At 43.7% G+C, this 22,591-nt stretch overlaps 1 protein-coding gene across 4 annotated transcripts in view; it reads right to left on the reverse strand.

Annotated features, from left to right (window-relative positions):
* The window catches only part of RELL1 (RELT like 1), a 79,529-nt gene extending 60,751 nt beyond the window's left edge, over positions 1-18,778 (reverse strand). Inside the window, exon 1 of one of the 4 annotated variants that reach the window (XR_011464505.1) lies at positions 18,551-18,777. Coding sequence is in view for 2 of the 4 variants with exons in the window: in XM_005899274.3 (XP_005899336.1) it covers positions 18,551-18,638 (88 nt within the window). In the remaining 2 variants the exon portion in view is untranslated. Of the gene's footprint in view, positions 1-18,550 lie in introns of all 4 variants that reach the window. The other 3 variants (XR_011464506.1, XM_005899274.3, XM_070372258.1) reach the window with 3 other exon arrangements.
* Between the last annotated feature and the right edge of the window lie 3,813 nt (positions 18,779-22,591).

Here is a 22,591-nt window from a genome sequence, read left to right on the forward strand (position 1 = left end):
CTGTAGAGGTAAACCAAAATACGGAAAATTCCTTAGTAAGGAGATGACCTATAACTGCAGTCCATAAATATTTACATACTAGATATCCCCCACTGACTGAAGGCAGAGAAAATGCTATGCAATCTTTGGTCTACACCTTAGGAGAGAAGATTCAACAGAAACCACAGAGTGGTGTAACTTCTACTTTTATTACACTATAAAACACAATGTAAATACATAATATGGCATGGGCCTGATAATTTTTTTTCTTTCCCACTATACTTTTTTTTTAATCAGTTTTTCTTTTTCCTTATTTTCGGCTGTGCTGGGTCTTCCTTGCTGTGCCGGCTTTTCTCTGATTGTGATGAATGGGGACTACCCTTCCTGGCAGTGCACTGGCTTCCCATTGTGGTGGCTTTTCTTCCTGTGGAGCGAGGGTTCTAGAGCACACAGGCTTCAGCATTTGTGGCACAAGGGCTCAGTAATTGCAGCTCCCAGGCTCTAGAGCACAGGCTCAATAGTCATGGCCCACAAGCTTAGTTGCTCCGCAGCATGGGGGATCTTTCTAGATCAGGGATTGAACCTGTGACTCCTGCACTGGCAGGTGGATTCTTTACCATTGAGCCATCGGGGAACCCCCACTATACTTTTTTTAAAGCTTTTTCAGTCTTTAAATAGTAAACAACCATAATTTCAAAGAGATTATTACAGCCACAATAGTATTAATATTATGAACTGATGTTTCCCAATAGGAAAGACGACTATTTCATTTCCCAACAGCCAATTCTCCATCACCAACTGGATGTCCTGCAAGTCAGTTCATTCTGACAACAGCTCCCTGGAGTTAGTACAAACCCCACAGGTTTAAGGGCTCAGTCCCACAAGGACCGCACCCATTTCAGACACCAACTGCAAATAGCATCTACCAATTTAACCGAAATGCAGTACTTGGGTATAATCTCAAAAACAACAGAATGATCTCTGTTCATTTCCAAGGCAAACCATTCACTATCACACTGCTGCTGCTGCTGCTAAGTCACTTCAGTCATGTCCAACTCTGTGCGACCCCATAGACGGCAGCCCACCAGGCTCCCCCGTCCCTGGGATTCTCCAGGCAAGAACACTGAAGTGGGTTGCCATTTCCTTCTCCAATGCATGAAAGTGAAAAGTGAAAGTAAAGTCACTCAGTCGTGTCTGACTCTCAGCGACCCCATGGACTGCAGCCTACCAGACTCCTCCATCCATGGGACTTTCCAGGCAAGAGTACTGGAGTGGGGTGCCATTGCCTTCTCTGCAATATCACACTAATCCAAGTCTATGCCCCAATCAGTAATGCCAAAGAATCTGAAGTTAAATGGTTTTATGGAGACCTACAAGACCTTCTTTGGAGAAGGAAATGGCAACCCACCCCAGTGTTCTTGCCTGGAGAATCCCATGGACGGAGAAGCCTGGTAAGCTGCAGTCCATGGGGTCCGCACAGAGTCGGACACAAAGCAGCAGCAACAAGACCTTCTAGACTAACACCAAAAAAGATGTCCTTTTCATCACAGGGGACTAGAATGCAAAAGTAGGAAATCAAGAGATGCATGGAATAACAAGCCAGTTTGGCCCTGGAGTACAAAATGAAGCAGGGCAAAGGCTAATAGAGTTTTGCCAAGAGAACGCATTGGTCATAGCAAACATCCTCTTCCAACAACACAAGAGAAGACTCTACACATTACATAACCAAATGGTCAACACCAAAATCAGACTGATTATATTCTTTGCACCTGAAGATGGAGAAGCTCTATACAGTCAGCAAAAACAATACCAGGAACTGACTGTGGCTCAGATCATGATTTCCTTATTGCCAAATTCAGGTTTAAATTGAAAAAAGTAGGGAAAGCCACTAGGCCATTCAGGTATGACCTAAATCAAATCCCTTACAATTATACACTGGAAGGGACAAATAGATTCAAGGGAAAAGCTCTGATAGACAGAGTGCCTGAAGAACTATGGACAGAGGTTTGTAACACTGTACAGGAGGTGGTGATCAAAACCATCCCCAAGGAAAAGAAATGCAAAAAGGCAAAACGGTTGTCTGAAGAAACCTTACAGATAACTAAGAAAAGAAGAGACGCAAAAGGCAAAGGTAAAAAGGAAAGATATACCCATCTGGATGCAGAGTTCCAAAGAATAGCAAGGAGATAAAAGAAAGCTTTCCTAAATGAACAATGCAAAGAAATAGAGGAAAATAATAGAATGGGAAAGACTAGAGATCTCTTCAAGAAAAGTAGAGATACCAAGGGAACATTTCATGCAAAGATGGGCACAATAAATGACAGAACCAGTTTGGACCTAATAGAAGCAGAAGATATTAAGAAGAGGTGACAAGTATACACAGAAGAACTATACAAAAAGATCTCAATGACCTAGATAACCACAGAGGTGTGATCACCTGCCTAGAGCCAGACATCTTGAAGTGCAAAGTCAAGTGGGCCTTAGGAAACATCACTACAAACAAAGCTAGCAGAGGTGATGGAATTCCAGCTTAATGATTCCAAATCCCAAAAGATGATGCTTTTAAAATGCTGCACTTAGTATCCCAGCAAATTTGGAAAACTCAGCAGTGGCCACAAGACTGGAAAAGGTCAGTTTTCATTCCAATCCCAATGAAAGGCAAGGCCAAAGAATGCTCAAACTACCACACAATTGCACTCATTTCACATAAAAGCAAAGTAATGCTCAAAATTTTCCAAGCAAGGCTTTAACATTACATGAACCAAGAACTTCCAGATGTTCAAGCTGGATTTAGAAAAGGAAGAGGAACCAGAGAACAAATTGCCAACATCCGCTGGATCATAGAAAAAGTAAGAGCATTCCAGAAAAACATCTACTTCTGCTTCATTGACTATGCCTTTGATTGTGTGGATCACAACAAACTGTGGGAAATTCTTAAAGAGATGAAAATACCAGACCACCTTACCTGCCTCGAGAAATCTGTATTTCTGTATACAGAGACATCTGTACAAAATCTGTATACAGAGAAATCTGTATGCAGTCAAGAAGAAAGAGTTAGAACCAGATATGGAACAATGGACTGGTTCCAAACTGGCAAAGGATTAAGTCAAGGCTGTATATTGTCACTCTGCTTATTTAACTTATATGTAGAGTACATCATGCGAAATGCCAGACTGGATGAAGCACAACCTGGAATCAAGATTTCTGGGAGAAATATCAATAACGTCAGATGTGCAGATGACACCACCCTTATGGCAGAAAGCAAAGAGGAACTAAACAGCCTCTTGATAAAGGTGAAAGAGGAGAGTGAAAAAGTTGACTTAAAACTCAACATTCAGAAAATTAAGATCATGGCATCTGGTCCCATCACTTCATGGCAAATAGATGGGGAAACAATGGAAACAGTGACAGACTTTATTTTCTTGGGCTGCCAAATCACTGCAGATGATGACTGCAGCCATGAAATTAAAAGAGGCTTGCTCCTTGGAAGAAAAGCTATGACAAACCTAGACAGCATATTAAAAAGCAGAGACATTACTTTGCCGACAAATGTGCACATAGTCAAAGCTATGGTTTTTCCAGTAGTCACGTATGGATACGAGAGCTGGACCAGAAAGATGGTTGAGTGCTGAAAAATTGATGCTTTTGAACTGTGGTGTTGAAGAAGACTCTTGAGAGTCCTTTGGACTACAAGGGTATCAAACCAGTAAATCCTAAAGGAAATCAACCCTGAATATTCATTTCAAGGACTGATGTTGAAGCTGAAGCTCTAATACTTTGGCCATGTGATGTGAACAGTCGACTCATTGGAAAAGACCCTGATCCTGGGAAAGATTGAAGGCAGGAGGAGAAGGGGATGACAGAGGATAAGATGATTGGATGGCATCACTGACTCATTTAACATGAGTTTGAGCAAGCTCCAGAGATGATGAAAGACAGGTAAGCCTGGAATCCTGTGGTCCATGGGTCATAGAGAGTCGGACATGACCAAGCAACTCAACAACAACAATTTAACCAGGCTAACCCACCACAAACTCAAGGCCTCCCAGGATCTCCTTCAGGTTCAACAATTTGCTATGATGACTCAGAGAACTTAGGAATGTGGTATACTTAATGATTACAACTTTATTATAAAGGATACAATGTAGAAGTGGCCAAACAGAAGAGATCCATAGCACAAAGTACAGTGCAGGGGCAGGGGGTGGGGGATAGGGTGGTGCAGACCCTCTATGCTCTCTCCAGACACATCACCCTCCCAGCACATCCACAGAATCACCAATCCAGAAGCTCCTTTAGCCTTCTTATTTCAGAGCTTTTATCAAAGTTTCAAGAAATTTCATTACATAGGCATGATCATTTTGAAGTCACTGGCCTTTGGTGATTAACTCAGTTGCCAAGACCTCAACTTCCCCTGAGTTCAGGGGATGCAGCTAAAAGTTCCAACTCTCTATAATCCTGAAGTTGGTTCCTCCGGCAACTGGCCCTCATTCTGAAGCTATCTAGGGGCCCACCAAGAGTCATTCATTAGGGCGAACTCTGGTATGGTCTAAAGGGCTCATTGTGAATAATGAAAGACACTCTGATCACTCAGGAAATTCCAAGGGTTTTAGGAACATGGGATAAAAGCCAAATATATAACCTTTATTATGCCACAATGACTCCAGGTCAAGAATTTATTTACATATCAAGATGCAGCACTGAACAACATGGAAAAGATCAAATATTTTATCATATGGTTCAAGCAAAAGAATTCTTCCCTCCTTGAAGACACCCCCCTTCCTATCCCACCTTTCTATCCTACCTTCCTATCCCACCCATCCAGGCACTAAGACACACCAACTCGACTGTCTCCGTACCCCTATTTCCATAATAAATAGGCACCCATGTACACTAAACTACTTTCAAGTGGGCTATCTTTCCTCCCCCAAATCTATTCAGTCACATTGTAAGAAATCAAGGGACTAAGAAAATGGACTTGGAAGAAACAATGGAGAAAGAGAGCCCTTAGCCAAGCAGAATTTAATAAATTGACCCAAAGTTGATCTGTATGTTTTATGTAAAGACACTGCCCTAAACACTGATGGCCAACACTGCCCTCCTGACCTGGACTCGCCTGGAAAGAGAAGAAAACAATGAGAACTTGACCAACAATGGGGCAAAAACTAGAAACACACAACAATCCTCTAAAAATAAATGTTAAGCAATAAAGAATTCAGGAGTCAAGATGATTTGTACAGTTTTAGAGGATATGCTCTAACTTAAGATATACACAAACAGCTGGCTTTTACCATTAATGAACACTTTTTGGTCTTCATACCACCAAGACTATTACTGTTGTTCAGTTGCCCAGTCATGTCCAGCCCTTTGCAACCGCATGGACTGCAGCATGCCAGGCCTCTCTGCTCCTCACCATCTCCCGAAGTTTGCCCAAGTTCATGTCCATTGCATCGGTGATGCCATCCAGCCATCTCACTCTCTGATGCCCTCTTCTCCTTCTGCCCTCTATTTTTCCCAGCATCAGGGACTTTTTCAATAAGTCAGCTGTTCACATCAGATGACTTAAATACTGGAGTTTCAACTTCAGCATCAGTCCTTCCAACAAGTATTCAGGGTTGATTTCCCTTAAGATTGACTGATTTGACTCCCTTGCTGTCCAAAGGACTCTCAGAAGTCTTCTCCAGCACCATAGTTTGAAGGCATCGATTCTTGGTTCAAAGGCACCAAGACTGTACATTGCACCTATTTCATGGTTTTAATTTCCCAGCAAACTTGGAGGACTTGTTTATATCTATATATCAAACACATTATATTAAACCTATACATTATAGAGGTCATATTCATATTACTTACAAAGGACTAATAATATTCTTTTGAGAATCCAAACTGCTTTGAGATATACTAAAAACACATATATTCATCCTCTCTCCTCCCTCCCCATCTCCCTGCCCACCCCTAACCCTCATCTTTCTCCAGATGAGGAAACAGAACAGCAGTCTCAATGGCCTTGCTGAAATTACTAGGTCCTTGTCTGGTACTCAGGTCTTATTCAGCTCAGCATCTGGGGCTTTTCCATCACAGTGCAATGCCTGAGGGCACCTTCTAGTCCCCTCCCCTCCACTCCACCCCATCCTCAGCCCCTCAGCATCTACACAATATGCACCTGGTTTCAGGAGCCCCACAGCCTAGCATCATTCTCCCTTCTGCAGTAACTTCTCCTGACCTACCTCCACACCTCTGCACAAACTATGCCTTTTGTTGGGCTGTCATGCCCACATTCCCTTTTAAGGTTTTGCTTAACATGCCAAGTTTTAGGCTCTCAAGGATTCTCCACCCCTCCTATCAGAAGGAAAATCTTCTCTGAGATCCCATGTGGTATTTCGTTCGTAGGTCTCTGATGATTCCAAACACATCCTCCTTTATTCTGTACCGATTTGTATTCAGAGCTTATCTCCTCTGCCATTTCCATCTCAAATTGGTGGAGAACAGAAACCAAGATTGTTGTTCGTTTCATGTACCTACACAGCACCTAACAGTATTTCAAAGAAGGCCCTCATTTTTAAATGAATTGCATGTTGTTTGTATGGAATGTATATACATGTTTTACTTGCAAAGACTATTAAGACACTGACTTGACAATCATGCATGGGAAATGAGTCTTACCTTCAAAACCCAGCTTTCTTGGCTCTGGTTTAAGCAATAGCCCATGCCTCTTTTTTTTGGTTCTGTATTTTGCTTCAGTAGAGGAGGAGTAGATAGGAAAGAACTGAGGAAGTTGCAGAAGCATTCAGGTCATACAAACATGCAAGGAAAAATGAAGGAATGCCAGTTCATCAGCCATCTGCCACTTTACCAATGCCAGGAAATTCCGGGCTGATGTTCCTTATAATGTGAATAATTCACATGATTGTGTTGGAGACTTCCAGCTATGAAGAGCTGTTGCAATATTTGGAAATTAGTGTTTCCGAGTTAAACTGTGAGACAGAAAGCCCAGCGAATTCTTCCAGCTTCCCCCCGTTACAGGAATCTCTGAGAACCACATTATGTTGGTTTCTGCACGGGGGAGGAAGGCTTGGCATGTTACTGATACTGAAAAGAATTGTTTGTTTTTAACCCTACCTACCATGTGACATTTTATATACAGGTTCTTTTTCCTTTCTTTCTTTTTCTGCTTATTTTTATTGAAGTATAATTGACGTACAGTGTTGTAATAGTTTCAGGTACACAACACAGTGACTAGACATGTCTATGCATTATAAGATGATCACCACAATAAATCTGGTTACCATCTGTCACCATTTAAAGGCATTACCATATTATTAACTACATTCCCTATTATGTATAATATATCCCATGACCTATTTATTTTATAACTAGAAGTTTGTATCTCTTAATCCCCTTCATCTATTTCAGCCATCCCCCACCTCCCAACCCCAGGTTCTTTATAAATCTCCAACCTCTCTACTAAAGTTATCTGGCCACTTAAGAAGGGCGTAACTGTCTAATCTGTGTCTTTTCAAGAAACTGAAACTGATTATTAAAAATATCTCCCTCATGCCAGAATTTTATAAAAGTCATTTAGAAATCAAATGACACATAAACTGAATTAGTCCCTTGAAATATTTACTTTAAAAGTAAACAGACAATCTCTGAAGAATTCTTTGGATAATCGCCCATTTTCCACTAAGAACAAAATCTACATTCAATTAATGAGCCGCCTTAGTTTTCTCTTTAAGTAGATGGACCTACAATGAAAAAGTACGTGATAATAATAATAAACATATATAAGACCTTCCTTTCACCAGTAGTGCTGAGCATGGAGTACATGCAACTTCACATATCAAAAAAGAACATTTGGGATCAATGAACATAGCTCTGGCTTCCCCTCATCTAGGGAAGCCCTCATAGCTCAGTCAGTAAAGAATCTGTCTGGAATGCAGGAGATCCAGGTTCAATTCCTGGGTTAGGAAGATCCCCTGGAGAAGGAAATGGCAATCCACTCCATGGACAGAGGAGCCTAGCAGGCTACAGTCCATGGGGTCTCAAGAGTTGGACACGACTTAGAGACTAGACCACCACCACCATCCCCTCACCTAGGACTTGAATGAGACATTTCCCTTCTCTTTGTCTTGGCTATCCCTCTGTACGTCTGTTTCCTCATCTCTACAAAACAGAGAATACAGCAACCTGCTCCTGATACCGGTTGCAAAAAATAAATCTGATCAAGCAGTCAAATGCCTGTGTGCCTTATATGCTCTGTTGTCTACTTAAGACAAAACACAGTGGAAACAACTGCCTATAATTCTATGTCAAATAACATAGAATACTGACTTGGCAATCATGCATGGGAAATGAGCTTTACCTTCAAAAGATGTATTAATGGACTCAAGGTATATATTTGGGCTTCCCTTGTGGCTCAGCTTGTAAAGAATCAGCCTCCAATGCCAGAGACCTGGGTTTGATCCCTGGGATGGGAAGATCCCTTGGAGAAGGGAAAGGCTACCAACTGCAGTATTCTGGCCTGGAGAATTCCATGGACTGTATAGTCCATGGGGTCACAGAGTCGGACACGACTGAGTGACTTTCACTTTCACTTCAAAATATGTATTCACAGACTCAAGGCATATATTCACAGAAGGAGATATTCATGGTAAGAATACATAGGAAAGCTTTCCTGGCAGTGTTATCCACAGTTTCAGCCTCAAGGAAGGAGAGGAAAACAGGATGACTACCCCAAGAAGAGGGGAGGGATTTCCAGGTTAAGATTCTTAGGCAGCATCATCCAGGAAGGAGGTAGATACGCAAATTCTCCAGTCCCTTCTGGGACCTACAGACACTGGGGGAGGGGGAGAGTGGCTATCTGTGTTGTGACCAGTCCTATAGTTCATTCTGATGGCCCTCACCCCTCCCTTCCATGACCACCTGTCCTCTTCATCTGGTTAATGCCAACACCTTCACAAGTGTAGGTTCAAACTTCATTTCTTCCAGTACTTGCTCAACCAGTACTCCACACTTGTCCCACCCCCAGCCCCAAGTCAGGCACTCTGCCCTGTGCCACACTTCCCTTATCGAGGTAGTAATGATACTTTATCATGATGGCTTAATTGTCCTCCTGATAACCTGTGCTGGCTCCATAAAGGCACAGACTGTGTCTGTTTTATTCTCATCCCTTCAACCTAGCGCGTCGCACACCAGTAAGGCACTTGGCTAGCATTTGCAGAATGAATAAGTAATTTAAAGAATTAACCTGCAGGATTTCCCTGGTGGTCCAGTGGCTGAGACTCCACGCTCCCAGTGCAGAGGGGCTTGGAGTTCAACCTCTGATTGGGGAACTAGATCGCACACGCCAAGACTAAGAGTTCACGTAAAGCAACTAAAGATCCCGCACGCCAGGACTAAGACCCAGTGCAGCCAAATAAATACATAAATATTTAATGAACCTGTGAAAGGTATAAAGGAAAGGTATAAAGTATTATAAACTTGACAATATGATATGAAATTAACAGATGCATATAAAGGACCAGTTAGGTAAAGTAAACTTCATGCATGGATTTGGGTTTTGAAAATCTTTGCATTGAAAAATTTTCACTAACACTTTCAAATATATCAATCTCCCATCATATTCGCCTGATAAGGCAGTACTTGCTTACTTTTGTATTGTCATTCTTTTTTCTCCAAGACCAGAGTCTTCATCTTAGACTTTGGGAGCAATATAGCCCATAAAACAGTACTGAGATCAAACGATGCTGGATGGGCCAGGGGTAGCAGGCAGTGTCTCTTAAGTCTCCTGCATTGCCATCAGTGCCACCTGGGAAGCCCCAATAGACAAGCAGACCTGGGATCCGAACTTGTGTAGCTCTGCTCCAAAATCCAGGCTTTTACCCAATACAGGTGGCTCTAATGGTGAAGAATCTGCCTGCCAATGCAAGGAGACATGAGACGCTGGTTTTATCCCTCAGTCAGGAAGATGCCCAGGAGGAGGGCATGGCAACCCACCTCTAGTACTCTTGCCTGGAGAATCCCCATGGACAGATGAGCCTGGTGGGCTACAGTTTATAAAGGTTGCAAAGAATAGGACATGACTGAAGTGATTTAGCACGCACACACGCAGCCCATAAAAACGGACAGACAAGACTGTCTTTCCAATCTAGGAGGAGAGAGAGGAAACTTACAGCTAAGATAGGTGGGTGACTTTGAAAAGCCTAAGTCTACGCTTTATTATAAAGAAAAAGCCTCGGGCTGAGTCAGAACACCTGGATTTCTCAGCTCAGACTTCCTTCCTTCCTGCATTCATTCAAAGGTTTTTAAGCCTCTGCTCTGTTCCAGGTCCTACACTTGGATCTGAGCCTTGGACAGTGACCAGCACACACATACACACTCACACACACACACACACTCCCTCACCAGAACTAATGTTCTGCTCCTCCACCACGGGCTATGGCCATTCTGACTCACATAGACTCCTGAACCTGAAGGTCCCCCATCAGCAAAGGGAGGGTTTAATTAAGATGACCACGGCGTCCCCTCTGACACTAACATGACATGATTAAAACAACACAATTACTCTCAGAAGTCAGTTAGCCAAAGCCATGCTTCTCAGGGCCTGCTCACCCACCCCAAAGCCAGAGAGCCGAGAAACCAGACCCTGGAGCATGAGGGCAAAGGGCAAGAGGAAAACTTGCCAGAAGCAGCAAAGTGGGGTCCATGCAGTGGAGAGGCAGCTTTAACTCAATGAGAAGAGTTCAAGACAGACTACAGGATTTGCTTGAGACCTGGGTAAGCCAACTTGGTGTCATCTGCTGAACAAGGTTTGAGGAGACGATCAGCTCTAACGCTGCAGGGCTGTAGCTCATTTGTCCCGGTATGAGATAGTAGGATAGCATCATCGAGTCAATGGACATAAGTCTGAGCAAGCTCTGGAAGAACAGGGAAGCCCGGCAAGCTGCAGTCAGTCCATGGGGTCACAAACAGTCAGACACAACTAAGTGACTGAACAACAACCAAGCAACTGACTCAGTCCCTCCACTACCCGAAGCAAGTGTCCTCCCCCACAGGTTCACAGGCACAAGGCTGCACCCCCACCCTGCCCCCAGCAGAAACCAATTCCAAGTCCATGTTATCATCTGTGCTTCGGACCAACTGGCTATACACCCCCTCATTGAGTATGGTTTAAGTTATAGAGTGGCTCAGGGAAACATTTGACTTTGCAGATCACCAGTTTATTATAAAAGGATATAACCCAGGAACAGACAGACGGGAGAGATGCACAGGACGGGAAAAGAGTGGGGTTTCCACTCACCACACATTTCAGGCTCTCATCAACCCAGAAGCTCACCATCTTGTTATTCAAATTTTTAAAGCGCTTAATCTATGATCTTCCCCCTGGCTCTTCCCCTTCTCAGAGGCGGCTGGGCAAGGCTGAAAGTTTCAGCTCTATCCCCACCCTCTTTCAGGCGACCAGCCCATCCTGAGGCTATCCAGGGGCACCACCCTAAGTCATCACCAGATTAGTATTCACTCAAAGGGGGCTTCTCACAGAAAAAGATCCTAAATATTTAGGAAATGTCAGGGGTTTGAGCAACTCTGTCCCAAGAACTGAGGACAGAGACTAAATATATTTATTATACATATATTACATTTCCCTTGTGGCTCAGATGATAAAGAATCTGCCTGCAATGCAGGAGACCTGGGTTTGATCCTTGGGTTGAGAAGATTCGCTGGAGAAGGAAATGGGAACCCAGTTCCCAGAATACTGGGAATGGGAACTCCAGTATTCTTGCCTGGAGAATCCCATGGACAGGGGAAACTGGCAAGCTACAGTCCATGGAATTGCAGAGTCTGACACAACTGAGAGACTAACACTTTCACTTTCTTTTCATATGTATATTATACATCATATATTATTGTTTATGTTACATATATTTCTAATTATATTCTACTTCAACATAACATTCACCACTGAACAATGAGAAGATGAATAATGAGCAGTTATACTCGGGATCCTCAAAAAGGATGTCACTAGGACAATTACACCAATCCTAGGGGAAGACTGTCAAAAACAAGATCCACTGGCTAGACAAAAATCAGTTGGTGAATCTTTCAAAATTCTCCCAAAAGAAACAGCTATGTTTTACCCTTATCAAGATGAACAGTTTCTTCCTTTTTTCTTTCTCTCCTACCATGCCTAATTTTGGTAGATTAGGCTAAGCCCTGCACATCCCTTGCACCCCGAGAGAGCGCTCTGCAGAGTTCACTGGTCCCTACTCCTCCTCCCCTGGGGCACTGGCTCTGCCCACCTTGCCTCCTCAGCTCCCGCCCAGGACACCCCAGACTCAGCAGCTGGGCTCTGAGCAAGATGAGTCAGAGCGATAACAGAGGACCTGAAAGGAAAATTCTGGAGCAGGTAGCAACTTTCATCCCATCTGAGAGCTGTGACAGGGAGTCTTTGGTTAAGGACACAGAAATATACTTTTGTAGCACCTGCTGCATGTCAAACACTGAGCCATGCACTCTTGTTTTTATCTCATGTAATCATCATAACAATCCCAGTGAAGCAACTCTGCCATATTTTCTCCACAACACAGACGAGGGAAGTGGTTCAAAGGTTTTTGACTCTCTGTACAACAGGCATTTTCTCTGTGGTTGGAATGCAGTTATACACAGGGATGTGCACACAAAATGGGATGTAGGAGGGAGCTGGGAAGAGCTGGCAGCTGTTTGAGATGAAAAAGACAAGAAGGCAGGAAGCTTGGGGCACTGCACAGTTGGGTAGAAAAACCCTGAGTTCAAGAAGTTTGGCACAAGGATCTTCAGGGTGAGATGACTGGGCACAGGAACTCAGTTTGCCTGGGGTATCCAGCACCCTCTATCATCCCTCCCTCCTCAAAGAGGCCCTTGGGAGGACTCTGGGTTTTTTTCTCCCTTACAAAGAAAGCTGTGTCAGTAACTAGCAGAGGAACGCAGAGTTTCCATTATAATGTGTATCCTATTATGTCCCATTCCTAAACCCACCTAAAATACTCGAATGCTCAGCTTTACCCAAGCTATCTTTACTTTATTAGATTCCATGCTAAAATACCCAAGCAGTGCTTCTTTTCACAAAGTGCCACGCATCGGAGGAGTTCTTTTTCTCCATAAGGTATTTTACTACTGTGAGCAGTTTTACATTTGACTGCCCAAAAACAAGAAATAGATGAGTTGTGGAAGAGGAAATGCAGGACCATAATCCCTTATCTGAAAACCTGGAGGTCAGATGTACCTGGGAATTCAGGCTGCAATCCTCAAAAGGTAACACACGCATTTAGCACACATTTTGTAACACTTAGAAATCAAATTCACTAATATTACTGCAGCCAAAACTTAGCAATATTCAAACTAAGTGAGATAAATAGACACTGTAGAATCCCACACTGGTTCAGGTTAGGTATTACCCACCAAGAGGGTATGCCAAAAACCTCAAAAATCTTTCTGTTTTCAGATTTTGGAATTGTCCATGAAGAATTACAGACATGTGCAATCAGTTCAAATACTAGAAAAAAACAGGCAACCTACCCATAATCAAAGACATACCAATTTAAACAAGCAAGGTTCCAATTTTTGCCTCGTGTGTGTTAGTCGATCAGTCATGTTCAACTCTTTGTGACCCCACAGACTGTAGCCGCCCGGCCCCTCCAGGAAGAATACTGGAGTGGATTGCCATTCCCTTCTCCAGAGGATCTTCCCAACCCAGGTACAGAACCCTGGTCTCCCGAATTGCAGGCAGATTCTTTACCGTTTGAGCTTCAGGGAAGTCCTACAGGAATTTTTGCCTTATAAGTTAGCAAATATGTTTTGCAGAGAAAATACCAACACTGTCAAAAGTGAGTCCTTTGACCAATGCTGTGAAAATGTAAAACGGGACACCCTTTAGTCACTAAGGTTGGTGTCCCCAGTGGCCTCAAACATAAATACCTTTGACCCCCAACAGTGCCTTTTCAGGAACCCATTTTCTCTGGAAGTCATTGATATCTAGACAAAGCTTTATGCATAGGTATTCACCTAAACAATGAGCTTTAAAACTCACTTTAAAATAATTAGCAAAAACTAAAATGGAAGCCCAGTGAGGTAAAATATAGAGAATCCATACAATGGAATATTACGCAGCCACTTTTTGAGTGTATAGAGAAATGGAGAAACCTGCAAGTATAACATTAGGTAAAAAACACAGGGTAAAAAAGTATATTTGCATTAAGATCTCCTCCAAGTGGAAAATACATATAGAAGACCGGGCTGACAGGGGTAAGTGCCTTGGGGTAATGAGATCAAAGGTGATTCTCTCCCTTCTTCTCCAAACTTTAAATCTTTGGGGGAATTCTCCAGAAATATCAAGAGCACTGTGTTTTAGCTGAAGGGAAACAGGGAAAAAAAGGTCTGGCTACTTAACTCCCAGGCAGCGGCAACAAATTTGTGAATCTGAGGTGTCACTCCAGACTTTCATATGTTTATAAGGAACCTATGATTGCAAACCATCACCACCTCCAGAATGAAAACATGTGTGGTCTACATTTATTAGACAATTTGACTGACACTGTAAGTCTAGTCTAAGGGGCACTTTGGGTAAGAAATACAGGGGAAAAAAGATACATAGGATAAAAGCTATATACCACTTTGCCATTTGCCAACACCTTTCAGAGGCAATAGCTCATTTGTTCCTCACTAGCAGCCAGTAAGGCAGACAAAGATAGGAGTTGGCACATACCCATTTTACAGGCAAGAATATATAGGCAGAGAGAATCACATTCCAGAAAGTGCAGGCACACTTTAAGTCCGGGTTATGACTTAGAGGTTGGTACTCTTTCCACTCTAACATGTCTTTACAGTATTAATGACTTTTTATAAATATCTTTGGGGCTTCACAGGTGGTACAGTGGTAAAGAATTTGCCGGCCAGTGCAGAAGACATAAGAGAATCAGGTTTGATCCTTGGGTTGGGAGGATCCCCTGGAGAAGGAAATGGCAACCCACTCCACTATTCTTGCCTGGAAAATTCAATGGACACTGGAGCCTGACAGGCTATAGGTCATGGAGTCACAGAAGAGTTGAACACAACCTAGGGACTGAACAACAGCAACAATATGTAAAAGAAAAACCTATTTCTCTAAATATCTTAGAATAAAAAGAAATTCCTCACTAGAGGGCAAAACAAAATGATCTGGTAATAAAAGTCCTCAGAACTGAACAGATGTGAGTCAAGGTCAAAATCCAACATACATACTCAAGTGACTTGTTCAAGTTAACTTCTCAGGATTCAATTTCCTCATCTATACATAGAGGAATAAAATTATACAGCTAACAGGATGCTGTAAGAATTAAATGATCTTAGTACTTAGACCAGAACCTGCCACAAAACAGGTAAAATAAATACTGCATTCCTTCCTCCAAAAAAGAGTAAAGTGCCTACAGGGTACTAACTGCAAATTCCAATTTTAGTCCTGTTAGCCACACCAGATTTACTAATACCAAATCTTTAGAATTACTGAAGTAACTACCCTACAATTCTCAGAAACCACTCAACATAATAGTTTTAACCAGTGACAATTTCAATCATTTTTTATCAATTTTTAAACAACTTCTCTTCTGTCCCAATATGTAATTGAACTTCAACATCAGAGACAAACAATTCTTTAAAAAGTAACAACAAAACTTTTTCCTCCATCACCTGGGTCTTTGATCTCTCTTGTTCAACTCAACTACTCAAACTCCCAAATAGCAATGGTTGTTTAATTTACTTTGGGGGGATAAGCAGGGAAGATGGGAAATGGCAGGCACATCTCGAATTTTTCATTTCCTCTTTCAATACAATTTGGGCTGGAAAGCCCAAGCCCCAAAGGGTTGCTTTCTCAAAACATCCTGCCCACTGACTATGAATAACATAGATACACAGCCAAGCAGCTACCTGGCCAAAGGACAACCTGGAATCTAATAAAGTTTATCGTAAGCATCTAAATGAGGAGTCAGGAGGCTGGATGGAAGCCCACAGAGCCCCAGGAGAGAGCACCTCTTATTCACCAGTCGCTGGTCCTTTTCAGTCCACTCCTTACTTAAAGGCTATGTCCATTGTCTGCAGAGAAACTAAGCCCTAAGTAACCAGAGAACTTAAAGACATAAATAAGCCAAGTGTGGAAAACCATCCCTTCTGGTGCAGTGGTATACAGTTTCAAATGCTGCTACTAAGACAGAAGCTTAAAGAGGTTCTACTAGGCAGGAAGTCAAAGAGACATTGCCACTACCCATCGTTCACTTACCTGTCCTTATTTTCTCTGCTTCCCAAAGTCTGATAACCCCACACTTAACAATACTATGATGTCCTAAACTCCCTATCCTAGAACCCCAACAAGACACCGAAGTTGATTTCTGTTCTATTTTTTCTCTGAGGAGCAGTGAGGTATAGGGGAAAGAGAATGAACTTTGGAATCAAGCAAGCTGGGTTATCAAAGATAAAGATACATGTAGACACACACACACACCCCTCCTAATGGTTCTGCCTCTCTGACTGAACGCTGAATGATACATTACATATGGGATCTTGGACTATTTTTTAACCTCTCTGGGCCTCAGATGCTGTACTGGAAATAAGAACTTCATAGAATTATGAGAAATAACTATAAAAATGAATATAAAATGCCCAGCTCAAAGCTTGACAAATAACAGTTACTCAACATTTCTCCCAACTTTCTCCCTACTTCCCTAAACTAAGCCTATAAAAGTTAACACTGTCTTAGATTCCATGGGCACCAGATGTTAGCTGCTCAGGGCATCTTTTCTTCATGAAACAGGTCTCAAGTCACACTGGCACATCTGTACTCTGGACCATTTCCTTTTAGATACCTCCTTCTTCTCAAGCGTTATACTGTGTAATTAAGAGCTTTCATCATCACATTCCAGTTTGGAAAGCTGCTGCTGCTCAAAGATCTATCAAAATACATACTCACACTATGGAAGGATTTCTCCCGCTATGACTGATTACATGCATCATGTGCTGAATTTTTAACAACTTCCCTCCCAGGTTAAGCTCTTCAAATTCTGGAGCAACTGATTCTAGCCCTGTAAGTACCGTCTACAACCTGAGGTCCAATTTGAACCTGATGATTCCCCTATCTGGGCTTCCCTGGTGGCTCAGACGTAAAGAATCCACCCATAGTGCACGAGACCTGGGTTCGATCCCTGGGTCTGAGAAGATCCCCTGGAGAAGGGAATGGCTATCCACTTCAGTATTCTTGCCTGGAAAATTCCATGGACAGAGGAGCCTGGCGGGCTACAGTCCATGAGGTTCCACAGAGTCAGACACAACTCAGAGACTAACTTTTTCACTTTCATGCCCCTACCTGTCTCACTAATGGTATGCAGAGTGAAACCCAAAATCTCTTATCCAATAATACATGTCACTAGTGGCCATTTCCTCAGGATGGTTGGCTGAAGGAAATACAGATCTGCTAATAAAGACTCAAGAGACATACCGTTCTGTTCCCTTCCTAAGGTATTCTGGTTTCTATGAAAGAGTGAAGACCAGGGAGATAAGCCAGTTTAAAAGCTGCAAGCAAGCAGAGTCTTCTCAGGAGAGAAGAGCAGTATGTATGTTTTTAGGGAGGAGATAGTCATGGTTGGAAGGCTTCCAGTTACTTGCTTATTATTTGGACCTGAAGAGGAGCTACTCAAGCTTGGAAGGGTTTGCTGACGTAAGATTCCAGGCTGTAGTAACCCCAACTGGCCAAGAAGGTATAGATTTATTATTTTAACTACTGCTGTGAGGTGGCAATTAAGAGGGGACAAATGGTAAGGAATCCCTAGCGTCTATAGTTATAAAAACAAGAGTGTGAAAAAGGACTTCCGTGAAAGTTACACCTCGTCTTAGATTTCAATTAAAAACTCCTGTTCCATGTTCATCACTGGAGACAGTATTTTATCATCTCTGCTGATGGCTTCCTGCTCTGACCACAGAAGGTTCCTCTTGTGGTGACAGGAATCAACTCAGAAGGAAAGGTAAGTTTACAAACTCGCCTTCCCTTTTTCCAAGACTGATGCTAAAATAAAACTTGGAAAGAAAGTGGAACTCCTCAAGGCTTTAATATTTAAATTAAAAAAAAAAGGGGGGGGGGGGAGCGGAGAGGAAGCCGGCGACGACAGCGCACCCGGTCGCCGGTGTCACAATCTTCCGCTCGCGGGCCCTTTGAGGACAAGGGCAGGAAAGGGGTCCGCAGGGCTCTGGGTCGCTGTACCCAGGCGGAAGCGCTCCCCAGGAAGGCAAGAGCCGCCCGGGTCCCTACACGCCAGACAGCTCAGAGGTGGGGGCGGGGGGACTGGTAACAGGTTCTCTCAGCAGCAGAGAAGAGAGAAGGCGGGAGCCGAGCGGGCGGGAAGGAAGGGCCGGGAGCCATCGCCACGCGCCGCGCCCGACCCGGGCCACCCCCGGGACAGTCAGATGCTCAGCGCCAGGATCCCGCGGCTGTGCCAAGACCAGGGGAGCTGGGGCTCAGCGGGGGCGGCAGTCCGGATCCCTCGCGCTCTCCTGCGCGCCCCAGCCGCGACAGGGCACTCACCCGAGCCGACTAGTGGCGAACTCACGGCTCCTCCCACGAAGACAGCAGCGGCGAGCACGGCGGACCCCGGGAGTCCCCGCGGAGCCATCGCTCTGTCCCTTCGCCCTCCTCCCCCGGGGCGCCACGTCCCGGGCTCCGGCAGTGAGTGCAGCTCTGGGGACCGCAGGCGGACAGGGTTAGTCTTGGCAGGGTTCAGCCCCCGCGCTGAGCAGCCCGCCCGCCAGGGCTCCTCCCTCAGGCCCCACCCACCTCAGCCCAGCCCCGCCCCGCCTCTCCCAGCCTAGCCCCAGGCTCCGACTGCTCCAGCAGGAGGCACATCCAGTGACCCCGCCCCCGAACCCGCCTACCTCGGCCTGGTCCAGCCTCTCCTCTTCGCCTCCGCTTCCTCTTCAAGCAGGTCTGCAGCTCCCGCTGCCCGGATTAGTCCATGGCCCCGCCCACAGAGCGAGCCCCACCCTCCTGTCCGCGCCCGCGTTCTCCCTTTCCCAGAAGCGATGGACAGCCGCTGCCCATTTAGTGCGAGAGCCTGGGGTCGGGGCAGGGTCGCCGGGGCTTGTCCTCCCGGACGCCGAGATTAGACGGGCGTGGGAAGAGAAAAAGACACAACAGGTCTGGAAGCTCTGTATGTGCAGACATGGACAGCGCTGGAATGGGCAGGATCTCTTTTTCTCTGCTGGCATCTCTATTCAGGTGGCATTCCCCTCGGTGACTGGTCTGGAGAGGGGCCCTTCACGGGATGTCAAGTTCCAATGTTTGAAAATGAGGAAAGTCAAATCATTTAAATTTCTTCCTATCTCCACTTCCATTTAAGCTGCTCCTGTTGGGGAGAAAAACCTCTACGTATCTCCAGAAACAAATTGCCTTTGTTTTTAAATCGTGTGCCCACATTGCACCTTGCCAATACTTCTACGAAGTAACTCTTCGAGTGCTTAGTCACTTATTATCTCTTTGTATCGTCACGCCAGCTCTGTGAAGTAAGTAGTACCCTTATTTCACAGGCTAGGAAGTAAACCGACGATGACCAGGCCACCGTGATAAATTCAGATTAACTTGTCTTCATTGTGTTTGCTGTGCCCTCCCCGCCTGGCTCAAGGACTGCACGCACACTACGCGTGAGGTCAGAAGTGGAATTATCATCACAAGGAGGCGCTGATCTCAGAGCCTTTCTCTGAGTAGTTCCCTCTTTGCATGCGTCCTCATAGACTGCAACCCACCAGGTTCCTCTGTCCATGGAATTATCTAGGCGAGAATACTGGAATGGGTTGCCATTTCCTCCTCCAGGGGATTCTCCCAACCCAGGGATCAACCTGTTGTCTCCTGTGCTCCTACATGGGCAGGCAGATTCTTTACCACTGGACCCCCTGGGAAGCCAGTTCCCTATTTACTGCTCTTTGGAGACTCCTTCTGAAACAAAGTGGTCAGGTCTTGAACAAATGTTCAAGAACAACGCAGGAGAATGAGGTGGGCACTGGAAGTTTTCACAGAACAGGTTCTTGCTTGACCTGTCAGTCTTGGATTTTCAAAGGAGGACTCTTTAGTCTCTTCACTGAGTCTTCTACACAGTCTACTAGACTCTTGCAAACATTTGCACTGATGTGGGAATTCCCAGTGAAAGCAGTTTAGGCCGCTACTGATGGCTGCAGCTGAGGGATGGCCCTTTGAAGACAAAGGGGGGTATGCCTGTCCTTTGCGCTGCTGTCCACACATCCTGCAGTCTGGCAGGTGAAGCAATTTATTCCAACTCAAATACAGAGTAACTGCAGGAGAAAGAGGCCCATGTGGGTTTCTAATTTAAAAGAAGAAGAAGAAGGAGTCCTGGGCCTAAAAATTAAACTATAGATTATAAATTGTAGCCAGAACCAGTTACATAATTTGCAGAGTCTCATGTAAAATGAAAACCTTTTTTCAAAATTAAGAATTTCAAGATAGCCATAGTCTGGTATGGAGCCGCTCTAAGCTTGAGGCCCTGTGTACGTCACATACCCATAAAGCCAGTTTTAGTTTGGGAACTTAAAATGTAGCCAAATGATTGGACCAAGATATCTCTTCAAAATAACAAATATTTTAAAGAAGAATAGTGTTTCACTCTTTTCTTACAGACTGAACTTACTATTAAAAAGACAGGACCATTTTTAACAACATATTTGAATTGGATGTCTGCTTGTAGCTCTCCAGAAATAAAAGTACAATCCAGTAGTTAAAGTTAGAGGAGACCTCAGTAATCATCTGCCAAGCCACTTACTTTACAAATAAGAGATAGTTAAGTGTCTTGCCTGCTATCTCATTGCTAGTGTGGGCCAGAATTGGAACCTAAGGCTCTAAAATTTTCCTTCTCAGACTTTTCCATAACACTTAGCTGCTTGACTAAGTGTTTTACTATAGATATTTTACTGTCACGGAACTTCATGTATATGCATTTGCGCATCTTGTTAATGGAGAGAGAGAGAGAGAGGGAAGATGGGAGGAAGGAAAGAAATGAAGCTTCACTTATTTTCCAGGTATTTAACCCTACAGATTTGTTCACCCAATTTAAAAAGCCCCACATATGCATTATCTAAAAGTCATTCAGTTCAGTTCAGTCGCTCAGTCGTGTCCGACTCTGCAACCCCATGAACCACAGCACGCCAGGCCTCCCTGTCCATCACCAACTCCCGGAGTCCACCCAAACCCATGTCCATCGAGTCGGTGATGCCATCCAGCCATCTCATCCTCTGTTGTCCCCTTCTCCTCCTGCCCTCAATCTTTACCAATATCAGGGTCTTTTCAAATGAGTCAGCTCTTTGCATCAGGTGGCCAAAGTACCAGAGTTTCAGCTTCAATATCAGTCCTTCCAATGAAAACCCAGGACTGATCTCCTGCTGTTTTACTTTAAATGTGAAGACATCAATGGGATCAAAGTTCTCATTCATATTAGGAACGGTTTGCCATATTTCTTCTGAGGAAATAAAAATTTAACATCCCAAGACTAAATAATTTGCCCTTTTTTTTTTCAGAAATAAAATTAAAGAATCATAGGTAGAGATAGTTGTAATATTAGCTCTCCTTTACTCATCTCTTAGATTCAGCTCAATCCTGGGGCAAGCACTTTTCCTGTGTTCCTTCATCAAATCTTCACAATTTTATATTTGGGTAAATATTATTACTGATTCTCACTTCAGAGCTTAGGAGACTAGGATTTGCAGGATGAAGGCATTCACCCAAGTCACACAGCTGCCTGGACTCAAACTCAGGATCAACTCATTCCAGGCCTACACTTGAACTTCTGCTTATACTGTTCTGCCTCTGAAATGTAGGATAGTAGCCAATTAGCTCACCTTTTCAAATATAAAGTCTTTTTCTGTCATTTTTTACTTAACCTGGCCTCTTTGAATTCTGTGTCAATAATAGCTTAAATACATTTTTTTTTTCAGGGAAAATTAAGTTATTTATGGGAATATGTTATAACTAAAAGCTTCTAGGAACCAAATTTACAAATATACATCCTTTCTGGTTTTTGTTGAATTTTGTGAGCTTTTTTTCCAGTTTCTCTATATGAATTCAGTTAATCATTCCCCTGAATAGAAACCTTTCCTGTTTTCCTCTGTGCTAGAAGGTGGCAATTTTCATCACCATCATTTAAATGCATAAGACTCAGTTGGCTGGTATTTACTTTAATTGATGTTGAAATTACTTCCACAGGTCTCTGTAGAATTTCTTCTTTCTGTGATTTAGATGTAGTCATCTTTTGTTTTGAGAGATTATATCCAGGAGAGAAGCATACCGTTCTTTGAAAAATATGTTTGCAGGGGTATCAAATGACGTTTTATAAAATCGAAGATTATTGTGATTTGACAACAAAATGTGTACTGTGTTCCTTGTATTGGGCTGAGGGGAGGAGGTTGGAGGGGAGAGTATTGCAGGTAAATTAATGGATCCTAACCTGGCTTATCGGAGAAGGCAATGGCACCCCACTCCAATAGTCTTGCCTGGAAAATCCCATGGATGGAGGAGCCTGGTAGGCTGCAGTCCATGGGGTCGCTGAGGGTCGGACACGACTGAGTG

This window comes from Bos mutus, chromosome 6, assembly GCF_027580195.1.
Source record: "Bos mutus isolate GX-2022 chromosome 6, NWIPB_WYAK_1.1, whole genome shotgun sequence".
Taxonomy (NCBI): domain Eukaryota; kingdom Metazoa; phylum Chordata; class Mammalia; order Artiodactyla; family Bovidae; genus Bos; species Bos mutus.